Source organism: Anastrepha ludens, chromosome X, assembly GCF_028408465.1.
Source record: "Anastrepha ludens isolate Willacy chromosome X, idAnaLude1.1, whole genome shotgun sequence".
Classification (NCBI taxonomy): domain Eukaryota; kingdom Metazoa; phylum Arthropoda; class Insecta; order Diptera; family Tephritidae; genus Anastrepha; species Anastrepha ludens.
The window spans coordinates 7948036-7970475 of NC_071503.1; the positions used below are offsets into that span (position 1 = coordinate 7948036).

The 22440-nt window shown below is 34.6% G+C and overlaps 2 protein-coding genes across 3 annotated transcripts; one reads left to right on the plus strand and one right to left on the minus strand.

The window, feature by feature from the left end:
• Positions 1-3384: 3384 nt before the first annotated feature.
• Positions 3385-4482, plus strand: LOC128869723 (uncharacterized). Its single transcript, XM_054112325.1, has 2 exons — positions 3385-3513; positions 3572-4482. Exons 1-2 carry the CDS (start codon positions 3385-3387, stop codon positions 4190-4192), a joined length of 750 nt encoding a protein of 249 aa, XP_053968300.1. The 3' UTR covers positions 4193-4482.
• A 118-nt stretch (positions 4483-4600) lies between these two features.
• On the minus strand, positions 4601-6144 carry LOC128870474 (putative nuclease HARBI1). 2 transcript variants are annotated; one of them, XM_054113148.1, is made up of 5 exons: positions 5733-6144; positions 5231-5672; positions 5018-5162; positions 4858-4962; positions 4601-4814 (listed from the first exon to the last, which is right to left on the minus strand). In XM_054113148.1, exons 1-5 carry the CDS (start codon positions 5849-5851, stop codon positions 4618-4620), a joined length of 1008 nt encoding a protein of 335 aa, XP_053969123.1. In that variant the 5' UTR covers positions 5852-6144; the 3' UTR covers positions 4601-4617. The 2 variants fall into 2 exon arrangements, with proteins under 2 accessions (XP_053969123.1, XP_053969124.1); XM_054113149.1 differs by having other exon boundaries at positions 4661-4801.
• Between the last annotated feature and the right edge of the window lie 16296 nt (positions 6145-22440).

The following is a 22440-nucleotide window of genomic DNA, read 5'->3' on the forward strand; positions in this document are numbered from 1 at the left end:
AATTACTCTCACAGACAAATGAAATACTCGGATAGATAAATAAACTAAACAACACGGGATTCCCCGTCCAGAGTCTCGTGCGCCGTGCGCGAAATCGAGCGCTCGATATTGGTATTGGACGCTCATAATGAAGAGGACACACACACATTATGTTTGTATATATGCTAAACTAAGATCTTTTGCACGTATAACTGATTTATTTATTGTATTCATAGGTTTACCTGCACCCATGAATTCAATTAATAAATAAATGATAACCCAGCAAAACCTGCGTGACCGAAACTCTAACACAATTACACTTTTTTATTTGTTACTAACACATATGCACTCGTATTTGTTTGGAAATCGACTTTTTTTTTTTGATTCTCTGTCACCTTTGGCAAATGTGTAAGCAGTAAGCAAACTTTATTCATATATTTTTTCTCATTTTTGCATCAATAGAAATAGAAGAAAAGAAAACGACAAGTGGCTGTCAAAGCAATAAGTCAAAAAGATCAAAGTAGGCCGCGAATCAAATTGTCAACCTTTGGCAAATGTGTAAGCAGTAAGCAAACTTTATTCATATATTTTTTCTCATTTTTGCATCAATAGAAATAGAACAAAAGAAAACGATAAGTGGCTGTCAAAGCAATAAGTCAAAAAGATCAAAGTAGGCCGCGAATCAAATTGTCAAAAAATTGTCATTGATATTCATATTGTGCGCGCGAATTTCGCTCTGAAACGTTATAATTAAAGTTAAAAGTTATAATTATATATAATTATTATACAATATTGTATTGTGGTGTTTTTGTTGTGCTTTGCTGATTAAAAAAGGGGTAAGTACCTATAATGAATAAAAAAACTTTTGCAAATTTAATGAGCTGCGAGAATAGAGAGTGGAGGGCAAGTGCGGAAAAATATTCGCGAGTCCTTAGTGTTTGTGATGATACAGGTGGTAATAGTGAAATTTTTTTGGAGGAGAGTAGCTCAGACTATTCCAATGTGTCAGTAATGTCCAGTGAAATTAGCGGTAGTGCTCCCGAAAATGATACGGTGGAAGGTGATAGTGCGCTTGAAATAAAAAAATGGGCTATAGAAAATAGGGTGTCCCATAATGTAGTTACACATCTACTTCAAGTGCTTAGGAGAATAGGCGTCAAAGATTTGCCCCTGTCAGCTAAAACTCTTTTTAAAACAAATAAAAAAAAAGCTGTGATTCAATCCATTCCAAGTGGGGAATTTTTATATCGCGGTATCCAATACCATTTTAAAATAGGCGCATTTGCTTTTCTTCACGATAAGGATGAAGTAAAAATTGACGTAGGCATTGATGGGCTTAAGTTGTATAACAGTTCAAGTAAAGTTTTGTGGCCCATCCTTGGAGCAATCGTTGGCTTTCCAAACGAGTACCCTTTTACCATTGCTTGCTTTTCTGGGACGGAAAAACCGTGGAACGTCAATGATTACTTAAAAGATTTTTGTGAGGAAGTAATTTATTTGAAAGAAAACGGACTTCAAGTGGGATCAAATCCCATAAAGAAAAAGTTTGATATCCGTTTATTTTGCTGTGATACACCTGCCCGTGCCTTTGTCACAGGTGTACAGTCTCACAATGGTAAAAATAGTTGCTCAAAGTGTGATCAAGTAGGAAGTTATGTAAATGAAAGGATTTGCTTTTCGAAAAAAGTTCATAACCTACGCTCTGATGTTTCTTTTAAATATAGAGCAGAACCGGCACATCATAGTTCTACTTTTAGAACTTGCGAAAGCATTTTAGAAAAATCAGGTTTTAAAATGGTGTCGCAATTTCCACTTGATCCAATGCACCTAGTCGATCTTGGTGTAACTAAAAAGTTGACTCAGTTGTTAATGAAGAGAGCTAATGTCACTAAAATTAATGAAAAAATTAATTTTTTGTCAAAATATGTTCCTACAGATTTTGGTCACGTGTGCAGGGATTTCAATGAAATCAATAATTGGAAATCGACGGAATACAGACAATAAAAATTGTATATTGGAATTTTTGTATTAAAAGACTGTATTGGTAGTGATTTTTACTTTCTCTTCCTCCTATTGCACACTGGAATACGGCTATTATCAAGCCAAAAATCATTAAAAACTGAAGCAGACGTAGCACAGAATATTTTGCAGGAGTTTGTTCATTTGTTTGGGCAAATCTTTGGTGACTATTTAGTTAGTTATAATGTGCATGGGTTGTTGCACATAACAGATTGTGCTAGGCAGTATGGAACTCTTGATAGTTTTTCGGCATATAAGTTTGAAAACTATATGCAATATTTAAAGAAAATCGTTAAAAAGCCAAACAAAATTCTTGAGCAAATACATTTTAGGCTAGAAGAAGGAAATGATGTCGAGAATATTTCAAAAATTGGTGCTTTCAAAATTGATCACAAAAAAGAAAAAGATTCCTACTGTTTTAGCAGAAAAGTTGGGCCTGTCAAAATAATAGGTATAGGTGATTATTTAATAGGGTACAGTTTTGGCAAATTAGAAAACTATTTTGACCAACCGGTACAATCTTCTCCGGCACTAGGTATAATATTAGGTGATCAATTAGGTAATGAAGAAATAAAAATACCCAAAGAGGACATTGCATACAAATACTTTTGCATACCCCATGAAGTCAAACACTTACTTATACCAGTTCTGCATCACCTTTTCCACGTTTTTGAAAATTAGATTTAACATTTAAAATATTAAGAAATTTGATACTGCTGTTTTTTTATGCTATTATTACAGATATGGAGTTTTTGTTCAGCGAAGAAAGCATTGGCATTGAGGCTCAGCAGCCAGTTGGCGACAAGGGTATTTTAAATGCATATATATATATTATATTTATATTGTTAATTTAAACTTAAATTTTTAATTTTTCCCAGCAGTTGAGGAATTGTTAAAAACGGTTTTAACAAACCAAGCAAAATTATTGGAAAACCAGAAAATAGTTATGGACCAATTCTTTCATTTCGGCAAGCGACTAACTAATTTAGAAAACATATTTAATGAAAATGTACGTATTTAGCGGCATACCACTGTCGTATCAAACTATTTATTTACATTCTTATTTTGATAACTATGGCCCCTATTATGAGTTGCATTCGATCTTCGATATTCGTTGGTTGTCGAAGATCGAAAATCGAATGTCAATTTGGTATTATGAGCGGTGCAACGCTGTCGAAATTTTCGTTGAATACCGAATTTAGAGTCGAATGCCATTTTGCTTTCGATTGTGGAGCGTACTGTGGGAAAACTTGTTAAAATGTAAGTTGTTTGCGATTATTTATGGTTTTATAGTAACAAAACAATAAATATATACTAATTTTGTTAATTTTATGCAGGTCGAAAGTCGTGAGTACCAAACAGCAACTAGAAAGGCTAGTTGCATTAATGGAAGAGCATCCACAATTTGCCAAAGGGATTTGCAACAAAGTACATGCAGCGAAAAAATGGGAAGAATTCACAACGGAGCTGATTTGCTTGGGACCACCAATTAGAACGGCAGCAAAATGGATTAAGGTTAATAATGGTTTTTTTTTCGTGTGATGTTTATAGAAATACATTTTTTCCTTGGCAGGTATGGGCTGACATGAAGTCAAAAGCGAAAAAAAAAATGTCCCAAAACAAAGCTGAGCTCCGAGCAACAGGTGGGGGCCCTAACAAACTTCAGGGACTTTCAAGTACCGAAGAAAGCATAATCGGTTTGCTGCAATTTGATGTCTGCATAAATCCGCCTGGGGTGGAATTTGGCCTGGATACAACTACCAGTGACCAGTTCACAGTTTTGTCCGCGTCAAATCCTAGCCCAGAGCTTCTGGTCCAAAACTATGAGGAAAGTGAAGTAGATTTAAATTTAAATGTTCACGAGGAGCCAGCAGAAAAAACCAGAACAAACAAAAAGTCTCAAAAAGCAGAGAGATTGAGGTTACTGGAGTTGCAGACTGATGGCCAAAAACAATTTTATGAACAAATGATATCTACATTGCACAAAATCAAGCAAAGTGCTGCAGAAACAGCGGAATACTCAAAAAAAAATTACGAGTTAAAAAAAAACGCAACCGACGAACTCTTGCAACTAAAACGGGAGAAATTGCGCGTTTACAAAGAAGAAGTTCTGAAGAAGCAACAAGACCGCAGATCAAAACTACAATTAAAAGTAGCGATTTTAGAGATCAAAAAGAAATTGCTATCGAAATAATTTTTATATTTAGTGTTAAGGAAACTGAAGTGATATTTTTTGTTTTATATTAGTATTAGGAAAAAAGACTGTATATATTTAAAGTAGGTTAAACAAATGAATTAATTTTTATATTTACATAGCTTTAAGCTACGTGCCTTAAAGAAACTGAAGTGATATTTTTTGTTTTATATTAGTATAAGGAAAAGACTGTATATATTTAAAGTAGGTTAAACAAATGAATTAATGTTTTTTATTAAAGAAATGAGATTGATTTTGAACTAAATAGCAAATTGAAATACGTAGAGCTGAAATACATATTTTTTTCGAATGACGAATAACTGAATAAAGAAAATTTATAACAAAAATAAAACAGAAACTGTTTCATAAAGATTTCTATTTAATACTTTTTAGATTTTTTTATAATATTCTAAGAATTTCATTTCTTATGTGTTCTGCTTCTCCGTTATTTGACTCCACTTCAATATCTGCAGCATCATCGTTGAGGGTCTCGTCGGATAACTCTTCATCCGGAAGTTGAACATTATAAAACAAGCAAATGTTGTGCAAAGCTGCACACACATTAATAATTTGTGTTGCTTTTTTTGGAGAATAGTGAAGAGCTCTTGCCTGCAACAAACATCTAAATCGATTTTTCAGGACTCCAATTGTTCTCTCAATTATACTTCTCGCTTTGGCATGTTGTTTGTTGTAGGTCCTTTGTGGAGACCCTTCCTCAGAGTTTCTGAACGGGGTCATTAAATAAGGTTTAAGAGCGTATCCAGCATCACCTGAGACAGACAAAAATTATTAAAAACGGAGTTTCAATTGGTGTTTATTACATACCGAGGAGCCAAGTATTGCGACGGCCATTGAGATGTTGCTCCTCTAAATGCGCTTTCAATGGCGACATGTTGAAAGCCATGGAGTCATGAGTAGCTCCTGGATTTTTCGCATTTATATAGGTTATTTTCATTGTATGATCACAAACCTAAAATTTACATTATTCGCATTTAGAATTTATGACTCATATTTAAATATATGCAAATGTCTACTTACAATCATAGCATTAATGCTGTAGAATCCCTTCCTGTTGTAATACAAATGCTGAACTTCTTTCCTGGGAGCGACAATTTTAACATGCGTGCCATCAACACAGCCAATTATTCCTGGAATCCGGTATTTGCTATAAAAATGTGCTTTTCTTTGTTGCAGATCAGCCTCTGTGCTACTAAATTTTACCCATCTTTGGCAAATATAATTTTCCAGGACATCTATTATTTCTGATAGCACAACAGAAACAGTGGGTTGAGCAAGTCCTATCATACCTTCGTTACCAATACTCAATTGGTACGATCCCTGAGCACAAAATCGCAGAACTGTGGCTAGCTTTAAAATATTAGGAATCGATTTGGCTCGGGTGCACTGCTGCAACTGGTTTTCTGTAGTGGACAGTAGGTTCACAAATGCCTCTTTAGATAATCTAAAGTTCTTTAAAAATCTGTAAGGAAATTTCTGTAATATTAAGTACGTCAACACATTTTGAAAATTCTGAACTTACTCAGTGGAAGCCATTTCTAGGGGGTTGGATGCGTCCCTCAACTGTTTCCTACTTCTAGCTAGTTCCACTAATCTTTCATCGTCCGATGAATCGTCGAACCACAACTCCGTTGTACTCATTTTCACGTAAATTACTTTTTTTAACTTTTAAAAATAATGTTGGCAAAGAATTTCAAGACAATCGCTTTTTCTTTTATTTTGATTTGCTGTATCAGCTGAGAAAAAATTATCTATTGTAAATGCGTCGAGCGATCGAAATTCACAATAGTCCTATTCTTCAACGAATGAGCACCATAATACCAAATGAAAATTCGTTCGATCAGCACTTTCGACTACAGTCGAAGATCGAATGTTGCTCATAATAGGGGCCTATACAGAAAATCGAAGCCAGTGAGCAGCTAACACAATTTAAGACGGTGCGTGAATGTAAGGTCCTACTCCGCAGGATTCATCATTCTGTTTGTAAAATGACTGGAGAAGAAGTGGATGAAATTCAAACGGAAATATCGTCCACATTACCATTGCAAACGCTAGCTGCAGCTGAAGAATTTGAAAAAAAGCTGCTGCAACAACAATATCTTGAGGCAATGGTTAGTAAAAAAATAATTTCTTCGTTCTTGTCTAATAGATGTTTTTGTTTTAATTTTTAGAAAACTTTACTTTTGAAAATTAAGGGTCCTGAAACGACTGTTGACGATTTGCTTCGTCAACTTTATAGTGATGAAATGTTGTCGCTTTGCAACTGGGATGGTAGGGGCAACAAGGAAGCATTGTCCCAATATTCTCTTGTTTCGGACATACTTTTTGGTAGGTAAATTTGTACTTTCTTTTGTTTTTGGTTATTCACTTTATTTAAAATTGTAATATGGTAAATATATTAACTAGTTCTAAAATTTTGCACAAAAATTAAAAAAAAAATTAACATATATACATATATACACCGCATCTATAACATTGTATCTGTTTTCTTGTTTCAGATATTTTTCAGCTATGCGGACGAGCAACTTACGAGAAGAACATTCGTAGGTCAATTGAGCTTAGTCACCACCGTTTTCAGCAGCGAAATTTTCGGCAGCGGAATTTAAATAAAAAATAATATTTAACACTTAATATATATAAAAAAGTTATATGTAAATAAATTATTAATTAGAACTAAAAAAAATGTAAAATTAACTATTAATCAATGAATGTATTTACCTTTTGCCTTCGAATATTACAGTTTATACTATTTTCACACTAATTTTGCCTTAATATAATTTTTTAAATATAATTATAATATATATAAAGAAGTAGGTATACTAATAACTAGTAAATAAATAAATTACTAATCAAAAATACTAATCAAATTAAATGTAAACGTACTTTTGTTATTAAAATAGTTTCGTGAAAACACAGTTTCTTAAATATAAGTGTAAATATATTAATAGAGTTAAATAAATGTTATTTACGTTATATTTGTCGTCAATTTGTAAAAGAAAACCATTAAACTAAAACAAAATGAAATAAATATAAAAAAAAAAAAATTTGTTTGTGACTCGAACCGGGGATTTTGGATTGGAAAGTTGCATTGCTAGCCGCTCGGCTATCGCGCTATGCTGCCGGCGCTGGCCTAAAAGTTATTTTGTTCGTCGCTACGTTTATATGAAACTGGCACTGGCAAACGAATCCATATGTATGAAAGGGATAAAAAATCACACGTACACAAAATTTTTGGCACGATTTTCCCAACGCTTTTAACAAAGTGATTGTAAAGGGGCGTGGTTAGTGATAGTTTAACGACCACGCGTGGCGGTTACGTGAAGGGTAACCTGACCGCCACTCTTCTTGCTGGGAAATGCCACACACATTACTTACAAACATTTTCACCCAATACAGATATCGTGTCGGGCAGTGTGTGTAGCCGTGTAGCCGACGTCGCCGACAACTAGCGCCGCCACTGAATATACACATATATTTTGTTAGTTATGTTTGTGCAAAAGTTCAATTGCATCTTCAATTCAATATCATATTTACATTTGAATATGCATTTATTTGTTCTTTTGCCAAACGAATTTTTTTTCAATTTACATTTATTACAGGGATTATTACATATATGTATGTATGCATTTTATAGATAGTATAAAACTTTAAAATTTAAAATAAATAAAAGAAAACTACAAATAAACGTATTTGCATCTGTGGGACAACTAAGTTTAATTGCATCATTAATAAATATAGTGTTGCACGCATATGTATGCACTGAAGCAACATGACCTACATACCTGACGAGCATCGCTTTGTCATATTTCATCCAATAATTAGGGAGTAAATATCCGAATGATCGAGTTCCTGCCTAACAAATGCCAAAACAATTCTCCTCTGCTTCTGCATCTACAGTGGCTCACAGCTTATTTCGTGTGGCTGTATGTTAAACTAAAGAATTGTAAAATTATTTTTATTTGATTTACTTTAAAAAAAATTTAAATGCACAATCAAAGATAAATTATTTCTAATTACAAACATGTATAAATGCATTCAAATTTTTTCGGCTTTAGTAGAATATTTACAACAAAAACAGAATACTAGGTAAATTGACGTCACAGCTTATTTCGTGTGTTCACTTTTACCGTTATCGGCGCCAGTAAACCGGTTAGCAATTATAGGAAATTTGTTTTGCATAGTATATTGGATTATATCCTTATTTAGTTTACACATTGAAAGTAGTCGGTTGTCCAGCTTAATTTAAAAATACCGTGATGGGTCGTCGTACGTCGATTGAAAGGCGCGAATTAGTGATTACGCATTACAAAAATGGAAAGTCGCAGAAAAAAATTGCTGAAATTGTAAGTTTAAGTACTTCCACAGTACAGTACATTATTCAACGCTTTTCTCGTGAAAAAAGAGTGGTTGACAAAGGCCGCCAAGCTCCAAACAAAATTTTTACAGAAGCTGATGAAAGGTGGATATTAAGAAAAATTAAAAAAGACCCACGAATTAGTGCGCCAGCTTTGACAAAAGAGGTTGAAAAAGTACTTGATAAGTCATGTAATCCTGAAACAATAAGAAGAATTCTGCGCAAAGCTGATTTCCATGGTCGTACAGCTCGAAACAAACCGTTTGTTAATGAGCATAACAGAAGATTAAGGGTGGAGTTTGCCGAAAACCATGTTAATAAAGACCAAACATTTTGGAATGACGTTATTTTCGCCGACGAAAGCAAATTCAACCTCTTTGGTTCCGATGGAAAGTCTTTCGTTTGGCGTAAGCTCAACGCGGAGCTGGACCCGAAGAATCTGCGTGGTACAGTAAAACACGGTGGGAGCCATGTAATGGTTTGGGGCTGCATGTCAACAGCTGGTGTCGGAAACTTGGTTTTTATCGACGAAATTATGGATTTATTTATTTATTTGAATTTATTAAAAAATAATTTACTACAAAGTGCTGAAAAATTAAGCATTCGGGACAGGTTCAGGTTCTATCAGGACAATGATCCGAAGCATAAGTCGGAATTAGTGCAACGGTGGCTTATATGGAATTGCCCTCATGTGGTAAAAACGCCAGCACAATCACCTGATCTCAATGTAATTGAGAATTTATGGAATATTCTGGATCAAAAAATTATAAAACATAACATAAGCAACAAACAAGATCTAAAAACAGCATTGCAAGTGGAGTGGGAGAAAATATCTCCTGAATACACTGGAAAACTTGTTAGCTCCATGCAATCCCGGTTAAAAGCTGTATTAAAACAAAAAGGCTACCCTACAAAATATTAGATTAGTAAAAACATAATAAATTAAAAAAAAAAATCATGTTTTTTCTAGTTTGGTTAAGCACACGAAATAAGGTGTGACGTGGATTTTCTTATAATTTTGATTTTGCTGTAAATATATTATTTAAGAAGAAATAATTTAAGTTTATTTATGTATGTTTGTAACAAGAAATAATTTATCTTTGAATGTACGTTAACGTTTTTTTTCTAAATAAAGTTTATACAAAAATATTAAACTTTTTTATTTTGATAAACGGGCACACGAAATAAGCTGTGAGCCACTGTACATATTTGCATGTGCGTATGCACACTTGATGCTTTAGCCTATGTAAGTACATATTTGAACTTCCAGCAAAACAATGCTTATTAATATACACGTATGCATGTACATACAACCGCACACACGGGCCACTCGCCTTATTCCTGTAAATGGGTATGTCGTCCAACGCTAAAATTCTATGCCTAGCGACTACACGGACAAAATGCATTAATAGCCGCAGCCGTAGCGGCCCTCATTCTAGTTGTCATAGTGCTGAATAGTCGCGGCGGCGCCGAACAGTTTCAACTATTGTACTGTACAACAAAAACTCATCATCAAAAAATTCATTGATAAATTCGAGCTCATACTTCTAACAGCATTTATGTACTTTCATTCATAAAACGAGCCGCCCATATGTCAATTTTCTCGACAATTCGAAAATAGTCAATATTGGAATATTTCGCGTAGAATTATTTGCCAATATTTGGTAAATTTTGAATTTTTGTCATGTCGAGTGACCGTAGCTCAGTATATACCTATGTATACTCTTATATGTATGTAAATACATATGTCTTTCTAAACGCTCGACAACCGCAGCTGCCGTGCGTCAAGTGCGCGTATGAGCATATAGTAAGTTGCAGAAAACAGCACAAGAAGCTTATAAACATATTCTGTGTCGGACATTTCAATACTGAGAAAAAATTTCGAAACAATTATTTTATGTTGTCTGACAGTAGGCAAATAGTTAATTAGTATATTACTTTACGTATATACATATGTAGTTTTTCAATTGATAAAAAGTGCACTAAACATATGCATATATCTGCAAGGTTAGAAACTTGCTCTGAAATCAGAGTACTTGAAGGTTACTGTACACATTTGAAAGTTACTGTACATTCAATGCTGTTCCTATGAATGTGCGCTGTGCCTATGAATGCGCGCTGGATTTCTTGAGAAGTTTTACCGTAATATCTTTTGCTGTAGCAAATGAACATACATACACACAGCAAATATACAGTGATCGGCCCACATATAAAAAGTTTTCAAAACGTGCTATAATTCCAAAAACTTACATTTTCTTTTTCAATTTTATTTTTCTTAAAGTATAGATATAGAAGGAACAAAACACGTGAAAAATGACGCGTCACTGAAAATGACCGACTCATTTAAAACAACTCATATAACGGTATTTCATGAAAAATGTTTGTAAATTTTTGTCTGTGTAGTTGGTTTGAATATATTGTTCATGTGATCGACTTATTAGTTGCGCGTGCGAATTAAGAGAGAGCCTAAAATGGCTCCTCAAACCACTACGAAATTTGATAATAAAGGTCACGCACTAGTATAAAAAAGAAAATAAAACGTTATAATGACGAAAAACGAATCGCAAACAAGCCAAAACATCCTGGTAAGAAAATGTTGACTGAAAGTGAAGAGTCAAAGTACGCTTTTCCGTGTGGGAAAAGACTTGTGGGCAGCGGATTCGTTTTCCAGCAGGATAACGATCCTAAGCACACTTCAAAATTTTGCCAGGATTACATTGCAGCCAAAGAAAATCAAAAACAATTCAAATAAATGGAATGGCATCCTCAGTCGCCGGATTGTAACCCGATCGAGTTGCTGTGGGACGAGTTGGTCAGAGAAGTAAGAATATTGCAACCTACTAATACAAAACAACTTTGGACATTTCTACAAAATTGCTGAAATCAAATAACAGCAGAATCTTTGCGTAAATTAGTTGATACGATGCCCAGAATATGCGACGCTGTAATACGAGCTAAAGGAAACGAATCGAGGAAACGAAAATATGAACAAATACTTGCGGGTTTCTTTAAAAGTTAACATATTTTGTATTGAACACAATTACTTTCTGTAAAATAACAATATTAAAAAATCTTTGACGAAGAAAATCATGATTATTTGAAATATTTTTACAATTTTTCAAGTGAACCCAAACTTTTGACCGGTAGTGTATATGTATGTGAACTGTTCAGCGCTGTTCATAACAACAGCACAATGGTTGGAAATTTTTTTTCGATATATTTTCACAAATGTAAATTTGCATATGGGTAAGACTCCGTCAGAAAATATGAGATTTGCAAGTGGTCTTTCGATTTCTTTGAAACTTTGGGAAATATTAGTTCTAGGTAAGATACATTCGAGCGTAAAGGATTTTGAAAAATTTTCAAAATTGAGTCATCTACACCATGTTGAAAATCGGGACCGTGTTTTTTTCAAAAATCAATATTCTTGAACCGTTGGATGGATTTCAATGCAATTTACAGACAATATAGAAACAAATAAGTAGTTTAAATTAGTATTATGTTAAAAAAAAAATTTCGAAATTTTGACCAAAAAAAAGTCAAAAAAAATTTTTGAATCAATTTTTAGTTGATTTGGCCAGTTTTTTAGATTTTCTGTTATACACGTAACGATTCCTTATGATTTAACCTTTATTTTGAAAAAAAAAAAATTTATGGTGTCTATAATAGTTCTCGAGATATTGCGATTTTAGTGGAAGCGCGCACGCACGGTTTAGGTAACAGGTGTGCAATGCGCGCTGCGTTATGTGTTCCTGTATGAAGTGACTGGAGCAGACTGCTGCAGGTCTGTGCGCGTTTTTCTACTCCCGCGCTGCGTAACCGCGAACTTCACGGTGTGCGCTTCCACTAAAATCGCAATATCTCGAGAACTATTATAGACACCATAAATTTTTTTAAATCAACACTTATTTTATATTGTATTACAATTTATAGTTTATGTATTTGACGGCTTGTTACATATGTATGTATATACGTAGATATGCATGTATGCCCAAATAACCTTGACTTATTTATTCGCTTGTCACAGCACATCACATTCATACCCTACAAGACAGCTGACTATCATATAAGCACTCATATTATCATCATCACTATCCTCATCCAACTACACATTTTTGTTCTAGTCATGGGAAAGTTTTGATAGTTTCCCATTGTCGGTGTGATATTCTATCTTTCTTTTACCAATAGCAATTTCTTATATCTGAAAAATAAATCTACTGAGCTCTAAACTACTCATTGTCGTCATCAAAAAGTGATCAGCACATACTCCTCAATAACTCCTCGTTTTCGTTAAAAAGTAATCAGTCTGAAGAGTTTCGTTAAATTGTTTTATTTAGAAATTATAAACTTTATATTTTTGTGTTTTCATTCAGATTCGAACTCACGAATTTTCAATATTTATTTGTTTTCATTAAAAAACTTTTACACACCAATTCGGTGTTACATCCACGGAGATTTGAACTCACGAATTTTCAAGTTTTAGTCAAGCATCTACTCATTCGGCTATAGCTACTATACAAAAAAAGCAGCAACATTATTTCGTTAAAATTAATTAACACTGATGACATAAACTCCACATTTTCGTTAAAAAGTAGTCAGACTGAGCAGTTTCGTTAATAAGGGAATAGAATTTTGGAAATTAGTTTTATTCATTTATGAGTAAAAATGGATCCTAGAAATCTTATTCCGATTGTAAAGCATGGTGGTGGCTGTGTCATAGTTTGGGGAGCAGTTGCAGCCACAGGAGTTGGAAACCTCGTTTTCATTAAAAGAAATATTAATGGCTTCCAATACAAGACCATTTTGGAACCAAACCTGATGCCATCCGTGGACAAACTAGGCATAGGCTCGAGCTGGATCTTCCAGCAAGATAATGACCCGAAGCATACTGCGCAAATCGTCAAGGACTGGCTGCTGTATTATGCTCCACGACAACTATATTCACCTCCACAAAGCCCGGACTTAAACACTATTGAGCATGTTTCTTCAAAGTGAAGTTGCTGGAGGAATGGCAGAATATCTCGGCGGAGGAGCTTGAAAACTTAGCAGCTTCAATGCCCAGACGTTTGCAAGCAGTCATCGATGCTGGTGGTGGCCCAACAAAATATTAACTTCCGCAAATTTAATCAGTTTTCCGAATAATTCTTATTTTCTAAGTTCGTATGTACACTTTTGTCAGTGCCTTTTTTTGGTTTTTCGTGAATAACTTTTAAAGTAAATACTGAAAATAATTTTTTTTTTACATTTGTTACATAAGTAGACTTAAAAAATAAATGTATCATTACATTTCTCTTAAATGCGTTAGTTCGGGTGAAATAAAGAAACAAAGGGGTCGTACGTAGAGTTTTGTCCGCAAATGTAAGTTCGCTACAAAATATTTGTATTCATATGTACACATGTAGCTTCATGCAAACATACATACAGTGAGTCAATAAAGTTTAAGTACACACATCAGTCAGATAAAAAAATGCATATGTTTCATTCAATTTACATAAAAATTTATTAGAGCTTGTATATTTCACATTGTAAATAAAGTAAGGAACATAAAATCATTCTTTTCAATTCATTACATACTAGCTTTAAAAAATAATAAACAAAAAACTTTGCACTATCGTGATTTCACATTAAAAAAGTTTAAGTACACTTTATAAATAATATTAAAAAAAGAACAAAAACAAAAAACGTGGAATAAATTAATATTTTGTTGGTCCTCCACCTGCATCGATAACAGCTTGTAAGCGTCTACGCATGCTTCTTACTAACCTTTTAGTGTGATTTTCTGCGATTTTGCCCCACTCCTCTGATAACGCATTTTTAAGCGATCCCTTTGAGGTTATATTATGTTTCCGAATTCTTTTTTCTAACAAATCCCAGACATGTTCAATGGGATTTAGGTCCGGTGATTGTGGGGGAGTATGCAGTTGTTTGCAGTTGTAAAGGAGCCATTCCTTAACTAAATATGACGTGTGCTTGGGGTCGTTATCCTGCTGAAAAAGAAATGTATTTTCATCGAGCCCCAATTGCGTTGCACTTTGCTTAAGGTTGCTGCGTAAAATGCTTAGATATGAATGCTTATCCATAGTAGTTTCAATAAAGACCATTTTACCCACACCAGCTGCCGCCATACACCCCCAAATCATTATGTTACCGCCACCGTGTTTGACAGTCGGTATTAAATTTTTTATCTGCATCTCCTCATTAGGCTTTCTCCATATTTTTGTCGCTCCATCCGGTCCATAAATATTACATTTAGATTCATCGCTAAATAATACGTTATCCCAAAAGGAATCTGGCTTTTCTAAGTGCTCCTTTGAAAAACCAAACGTTTTTTTTTATTAATAGGTGATATTAGAGGTTTTCTACGTGGAACTCTTCCATTGCAACCAGCTTTATGAAGTACATTTCTAATGGTCTGAGGATTGACGCTTGTTGCAGTTCCTTGTAGCAATTCATCATGTATTTTTGGAGCAGATTTTTTGGGATCAGCTTTGATGGCATTCAAAATATATCTCTCTTCTCGTTCGGAAATTTTTTTTGGGCGACCAGAACATGGTTTCTTTTGCACATTTCCATTGCTGTTGTGAAAGTTAGTAATATTTTGTACGCTAGAATGTGTTTTTCCAACAATTCTTCCAATTTCACGCAATGATTTTTTTTCCAAATACAATTTGATGATCAGTTTTCTTATTTCCATCGATATTTCTTTACCTTTTCCCATTTCGTCCACTTTGAACTAGCGCCTGTTTGCAAATGTACAAATTATCAATAATAAAATGCTTCAAAAGCATTTCTACACTTGTTTGCTAAAACCCAAACAAATTTAAATCCGTTATTTTTACAAAAACAACAACGCAACAATACAAATTTGCGTGTTGTACTTAAACTTTTTTTGCGTAATTTTAGCGCTCATTGAGGGTTATTTTACGTATGCATCTAAAATGTATAACGGGAACAACAAAAAAACAGGTTTTCATGACAACAATGTACTCTTTTAATGATACAAAGATATTGCATGCAGTTTTTTTTAACATAACTATGATAATTCTTAGTGTTTGTAAGAAATAACAAGGTGTACTTAAACTTTATTGACTCACTGTAGGTGTGCGGGCGAGCACAGCGCTGCCTTCTTGCTTCCGTGGACTTTTGTCTACCGCTAGTGGATATTCCTAATATTGTACTTACAAAAACAAAATAGTTTCATTGGTGCAAAAGCAGCAGCATGCGAAGCGCAAAGGCCGCTTTCCTACCACGCATTCGAAAATATTCTAGACCACAACAAAAACGCAGCGGTCTCACTTCATGCCTCAACATTCGCATGTCGCACGAAGCTAAAATTCTACTCCTATCGACTACAAAGCCAAAGTACATTCGTAGACGCAGTCGCAGTCGCCATGATTCTTTTAGTCGCGACGCGCTGAGCAGTCTCAAATATTGTATATCACAACATATGTATGTAAGTAAATTCATTCATAAGTTTCTAAGAGCAAAGTACTTTCATTCATGAAACGAGCCGCCCATATGCCAATTTTCTCGACCATCCGAAAATAGTCAATATTGGAATATTTCGCGTCGGAGGACCGCGGCTCTGTATATATGTATGTACCCTTATATATATATAAATATGTTTTCTAACTGTTCGACAGCCGCGAGTTGAATGCGAGTTAGATTCCTTGAACTATTCCAGCGAATCACATATTTCTGTCCGCAAAGCCGCATATAGTGTATATTCACATACATATATAGTGTATATTCACATACATATACGTATACCCTCTTCGATTTCCTCTATCGACTGAAATCTCCTTCAATATTAGGTGAATACCGTGCTTGCACGATGGTATTTGGTTGGTGTTTGGTCAAATAATCCAGCACAAATTGGGCTCGGTGCGATCGCGCGTTATCATCAAACAAAATCCAATAATTGTTTGCCCACATTCTCGGCCGTTCTCGACGTACAGCATCTCTCAAACGCTTCAAAATGGATAAATATTATTCTTTATTGACTTTCTGACCCGATGGAAGGTACTCATGGTGCACTACGCCTTGGCAATCGAAGAAAACAGTCAACATCACCAGTCGTTGTTTTTTATATGCATACATTTTTCCTTCGATGAAGGTTTGTTTACATTTGTATATATTATATACATATAGTAGAAAAAGCCTGCGTTCACCTATGCAAATATTCTTTGCATTAGAAAAAGTTCAAAACAATAAATATTTCACAAATTTTTTTAATGAGTTTTATTTAGTTCACTTAAACGTAACTATCACACATATTTCGCTACCAATAACAAAATCAAATTTAAAATGAGATCACATAAAATTAAAAAGGCCATTCAAACTAAACGGAAAAAGTTTGCGTTCACTTCAATAATAATAAAATAAAAGGCTTAAGATCATAGAAATGTTTTAAAATTAATAGCTAGTTGGATATCCACGCCTTTTTATGACTTCTAGAAGGCGTCTTTTCATTGATCCAACTAGTTTGGCTGTTATTTCTGGACTTATGGCTTCCCATTCCTCTTTAAGCGCGTTCTTAAGCATTTCCTTGCTAGTTATTGTACGCTCTCGTATTTTTTTTTCTAGAACGTCCCATAAGTGCTCAATGGGGTTAAGGTCAGGTGATTGTGGGGGTGTGCGAAGTTGTTTTGGAACATTATACAACAACCACAACCTAACAATCTCTGCTGTGTGTTTCGGGTCGTTGTCCTTTTGGAAAACAAATCTTTCACCGAGTCCCAGTTTGATTGCACTTTCTCTCAAATTCGTTTTTAAAATATCGAGATAATCATGTCTGTTCATTATCGACTCAATAAACTGTATATTTCCAACGCCCGAACTAGCCATACACCCCCATATCATGGCACCTCCTCCCCCATGATTTACCGTAGGTACCAGATTTTGCTTTCCAAGTGCCGTTCCGTTTTTCCTCCAAATAATTTTACGACCTTTTATCCCAAAAATGCAAAACTTGCTCTCATCTGAAAAAATCACACTATTCCAAAACACAGGTGGCTTGTTTACGTATTCCTTGGCGAAAGCCATCCGATTAAGTCGATTTACTCGCGATATGAAGGGTTTTTTCGGGCCACTCTGCCATGACATCCGATTCTTTTTAGAATTTTTCTTACTGTATCTGGATGTACTTTCTTTTGGTATTTTACTTCTATGTCTTTTGAAATTTGGCTTACTGTTACGCGTGAATAAGACTTCCCAAGACTAGTTATGTTGCGTTCTTCTCTTTCCATCAGTTTTTTTGGACGCCCAGAACGAGACTTAGATTCCAAACAATTCGTTTGCTTGAAGTTGTTTATCACTCTTTGGACCGAGGAGTATTGCCTCCCAACAATTTTCGCGATTTCACGATAGCTCTTACTATTTTGCCACAAACTTACAATGATTTTCCTTTCACCAATATTTATTTCTTTTCGCCTTTGGTACATAGTAACAAAAAATGTATTTCTAATATCAATTTTTCCCTCTTTAGATTTGTTCTTAACGGCGTCAACTACATGAATGATTTAAAATTAAATTTAACGTAATTGCCATGCAAATAATCGCCACTATTCGAAATGAACGCACACTTTTTCTGCTCAGCCTATTTAAGTAACTGTACTACAATCCCGTTATCTGAACACGACGCAGCTCAAACTCCAAAAAAGTTTGTGCATACCCTCTATGAATAATTTTCTTGGAAATAAGTGAAAAGAAATAACTGAGAGTTGTAAGATAAACACGTTAAATTATTTTAATACTTTATAATACTGGGTGAACGCAGACTTTTTCTACCATGTGTATATATATATATATTGTATATGTGTATGCGCGTTAGGCTTTCGGGACGGATATTAGAATATTTTCTCATCAATATGTGCAGGGAACGTTAATGTAGAGAGAAGTCTCAATCACAGGAACGTGTGGAGTTTCGAGGGGTACTCGTTTCGTGAAGACTAATCGCCAGACACATTTTTCACCAAAAGTTAACAGCAAGGCTCTGAATGTACATATGTATGTACATACATATGTAAATTTAGCAGCAGTCGATAAGAATTTGTTGGTGATTAGAAGCAAAGAATGTTATGTATTTTTTTAATATATTATGTCTGTCTAAGGCATCTTCTGTAAAACTTGCTTGAATTCCCATCCACCAAACCAAAATCCTTTATAGAAAACGCTTCATTACTAGGCACACAGGAAGATGGCACATGCAAATTTAAATATGTGATTTTATATATGTACATAAATATGCGCATATATATATATGATGTGTGTATGTATGTGCATTTTCCACAGCAAAAAAATAATACGGTAATACTTCTCAAGAAATCCAGCGCATAGCATTGAATGTACAGTAACCTTCAAATACTCTGACTTCAGAGTAAGTTTCTAACCTTGCAGATATGTACATACATATATGCATATGTTTTTTTGCTCTTTTTGAAGTGAAACGTCTAAGGCGTCGATGGACGAGCAAGAATAGAGAGTAAAATTTCAAGGTCATGCAACGTTTTGGGCATTTTGGTCCCGCGAGAGAGAAAAAAGATATACCGTCGAGGAAAAGGGGAGAGAGAGCTATACCTTATATACATCTTAGATACACTTTAGGCTATTTTCCCTGAGTTTTTCTTTGTGGTTGCTAGTTTCTAGTGAGAAATAACACTTTTTGGCGCTTGTTTGTTGGTGCAAAGTTGTAGGAAATATATTTTGGGTCCCCACTTTTTGGCGTTAAAGTTCCTTGGTGCCTACTATTTGGGGCGTTTTTTGATCCCAATTTTTTTGGCGTTTTTTTTTTGGGTCCCTACTTTTTTACGCTTATTTCCGTTTCCTGGTTAGTGCTTGTGCGTACTATAAATTGCTATCCATTCCGGCGTCGGATATATTGGTATTGCCTTGCGGTAATATGTGCCATTGCTCCGGTCCTGAAATCGCTGCGTTTGTGCGGGTGATAAATGCTCGGAGTAGTGCGCGTTGTTGCCACGGTATGTGTCCGGCGTTTATCTACACCGGTCGAACCTTCTCAGTGTTTTCTAAATTTTGTATATTTATATTCTCTGCAAATGTTGTGAATTTATTTAGTTATATTTTCTTTCTCTTTCTATCTCACTCTCTCTCGGGTCCCTCTCTCTTTCTTTGTCTGCCTTGAAAATTTCACTTCTGTTATGTGCACTACGCTACACGCACTTTTTATCAACTGAAGAACTACATACGTAAAGTAATAAATATATATATAGGTATATATATATATATAATTGGCGCATACACCCTTTTCGGGTGTTTAGCCGAGCTCCTCCTCCTATTTGTGGTGTGCGTATTGATGTTGTTCCACAAATGGAGGAATCTACAGTTTCAAGTCGACTCCGCACGGCAGGTATTTTTATGAGGAGCTTTTTCATGGCAGACTTTTTCCTAATTTTTGAACTTTCACCGAGATTCGAACCGACGTTTTCTCTCTGAATTCCGAATGGTAGTCTCGCACCGACCCATTCAGCCACGTAAAGTAATATACTAATTAATTACTGACCACCGTCGGAGAACATAAAGTATTTGTTTCGAAATTTTCTCCTAGTATTGATATGTCCGACACAGAACTATTTTATAAGCTACTTGTGCTGTTTTCTGCAAGTTACTGTATTGTGATTTTGTTTTTTTTTTTATTTGTACAGTGTGTTTGAAAATACACAGTGGCTCACAGCTATTTCATGCAGTTTCAGTCAGTTTACGAATTAAAATTATTCCAGATTGAAAAATTGTCGCAATTTAAAAAAAAATTTAATGTAAATATTTAGTTAAATGATTTGCTAACATAATGAGTAGAGCAGAACTCATGAAAATATAATCCCACTTGTGGCGGCGGCTAGTCACTTGGTTAACGGTATTTTGAATTTCTAGTTTATGTAAGTTTTAAGTTTAACAGCGAAAACTGGTCATCAAGCATTTTCAAAGCGGAAAGTCACAGCGAAAAATTGCGGAAATAGTTTGTTTGAGTAGTGCTACAGTACAAAGTATCATTGAACGCTTCGTTCATGAAAATCGGATGCAAAATTAAGGTCGATGTGCCCCAAATAAAATGTTTGACGAACGTGATGAGCGTTTAATTGTTCGAAAAATAAAAGAAACCCCAATGCTATCGGCTTCAAAACTGCTCAACGAAATTCAGTAGGAAGAGGGCAAATCGTTTTGCGTCGAAACAGTGCGACGCGTACTACGTGAAATGGACTTTAATGGTCGAGTAGCACGAAAGAAGCCATTTATAAAAAAAAAATAATTGAGCCAAGTTGCCTTCCCCCGAGAGCTCGAAATTAAGGATTTTGATTTCTGGAAAACGGTAATGTTTTCTTACGAATCCAAATTAAACCTATTCGGCTCAGATGGAATGTCTTACGTCTTACAGAGAATGTTAATGAGATGGGAAGGCGCAAATGTTAAATGAGCTTTTTTCGAGTACTAACTTGTAGCAGAGAATGTTAATGCAATGAGAAGGTGCAAATGTTACTGTGAGCTTTTTTTAGTACAATTGAGATTTGAAAGATTTGTAATAAGGTCATTTAGCACACCGAGTTTATAGACACCTCACTGACTTTTGCCCACACAAAAATTAGAAACACCACACATCTTTCACCTCAACACACAACACATTTCTCACCTCGACATTAAACCAATTAAATTTTTACTATTTTCGTATTTTTGAAATAATAAGCGAATACGTAAAATGCATTACATAATTTTTTTTTTTTCAATTACATTAAAAAAAAAACGATTTAAAAAAAAAAAATTTATAAAAAAAGTTTGCGCCGGGAATTGAACTCGAGTCTAACATGTGGCGAGGAAAAATAGGCGGTGCGTTTATTTCTTCGACTGCTTATTTTTTTACCATTTTGTTACTTTTGAAATGATAAGCGGATACATAAAATTTATTACAAATGTTTTTACGATTACATTAAAAAAAAAAAAATTTAAAAACGAAAAAAAAAAAATTCCACCGAGAATTGATGGCGAGTCACGTGGGAAGGATAAATACGCAGAGCGTTTATTTCTGCGCCTGCGTTGTGAACAAAAGGTTTTGTGCATGCGCGCTACGCGAATAAATTTTAATAAAGTTCTGAAAGTAATTCATGAAGTTTTTCATTACATACATTCAAAAATGAACGTATACTTTATATGTAAATAAATGATGGTATATGATAATATACATAAGTACATAATATGTATGTACATGTCAATAGGAGGTATTTGCATTCAGAAAAAAAGAATGGTTTAAGATAAATCAACACTTATTTTATATTGTATGTCAATTTATAGTTTATGTAAGTTTTTAATTCGAAAGTCGAATTGAGTTTTTAAAAAAAGATCGGAGCTAATGCACCGCTTTATTGGACTCCAGTTTTAGACTGAAAATTTATTTTTACAATTCAATTAATTATACTAAGTTTTACAATATTAATGCAAGTATTGCATTTTTAATTCTTTGGAAAGAATTGCCCAATTAGTGCCTGCAGGTCAGTATTCTGTTACTTGCATTTCCGGCACGCTTAAGAAATAAATTGCTTACCTAATGTCTACAACTTGTTTGTCTTATTAAATTACAATTGAGTAAAGCAAAAGAAAAGGAAAAAGAGAAAATAAATGTAGCGCGTGTTAACTCCTCCGCATTTAAAAACGAACGTCCTCGTGCGTCTGAGTAGGATAATCTTCAGGATGTGGTTCGGGTTGTTGGAAATTTTTAACTGTTACCTCTTGTAATGGGGCCCTTTTGAAAAATTCGGAGACGTGTTTGGCCCCTTGCTTTGGGCCTTTCGTTGAAGTTAGTTTTAGTACCCCGATTGCCATTAGAGTTAAAGTTATACCAGATATCCCAAAATTGACTATTGATGTTGTT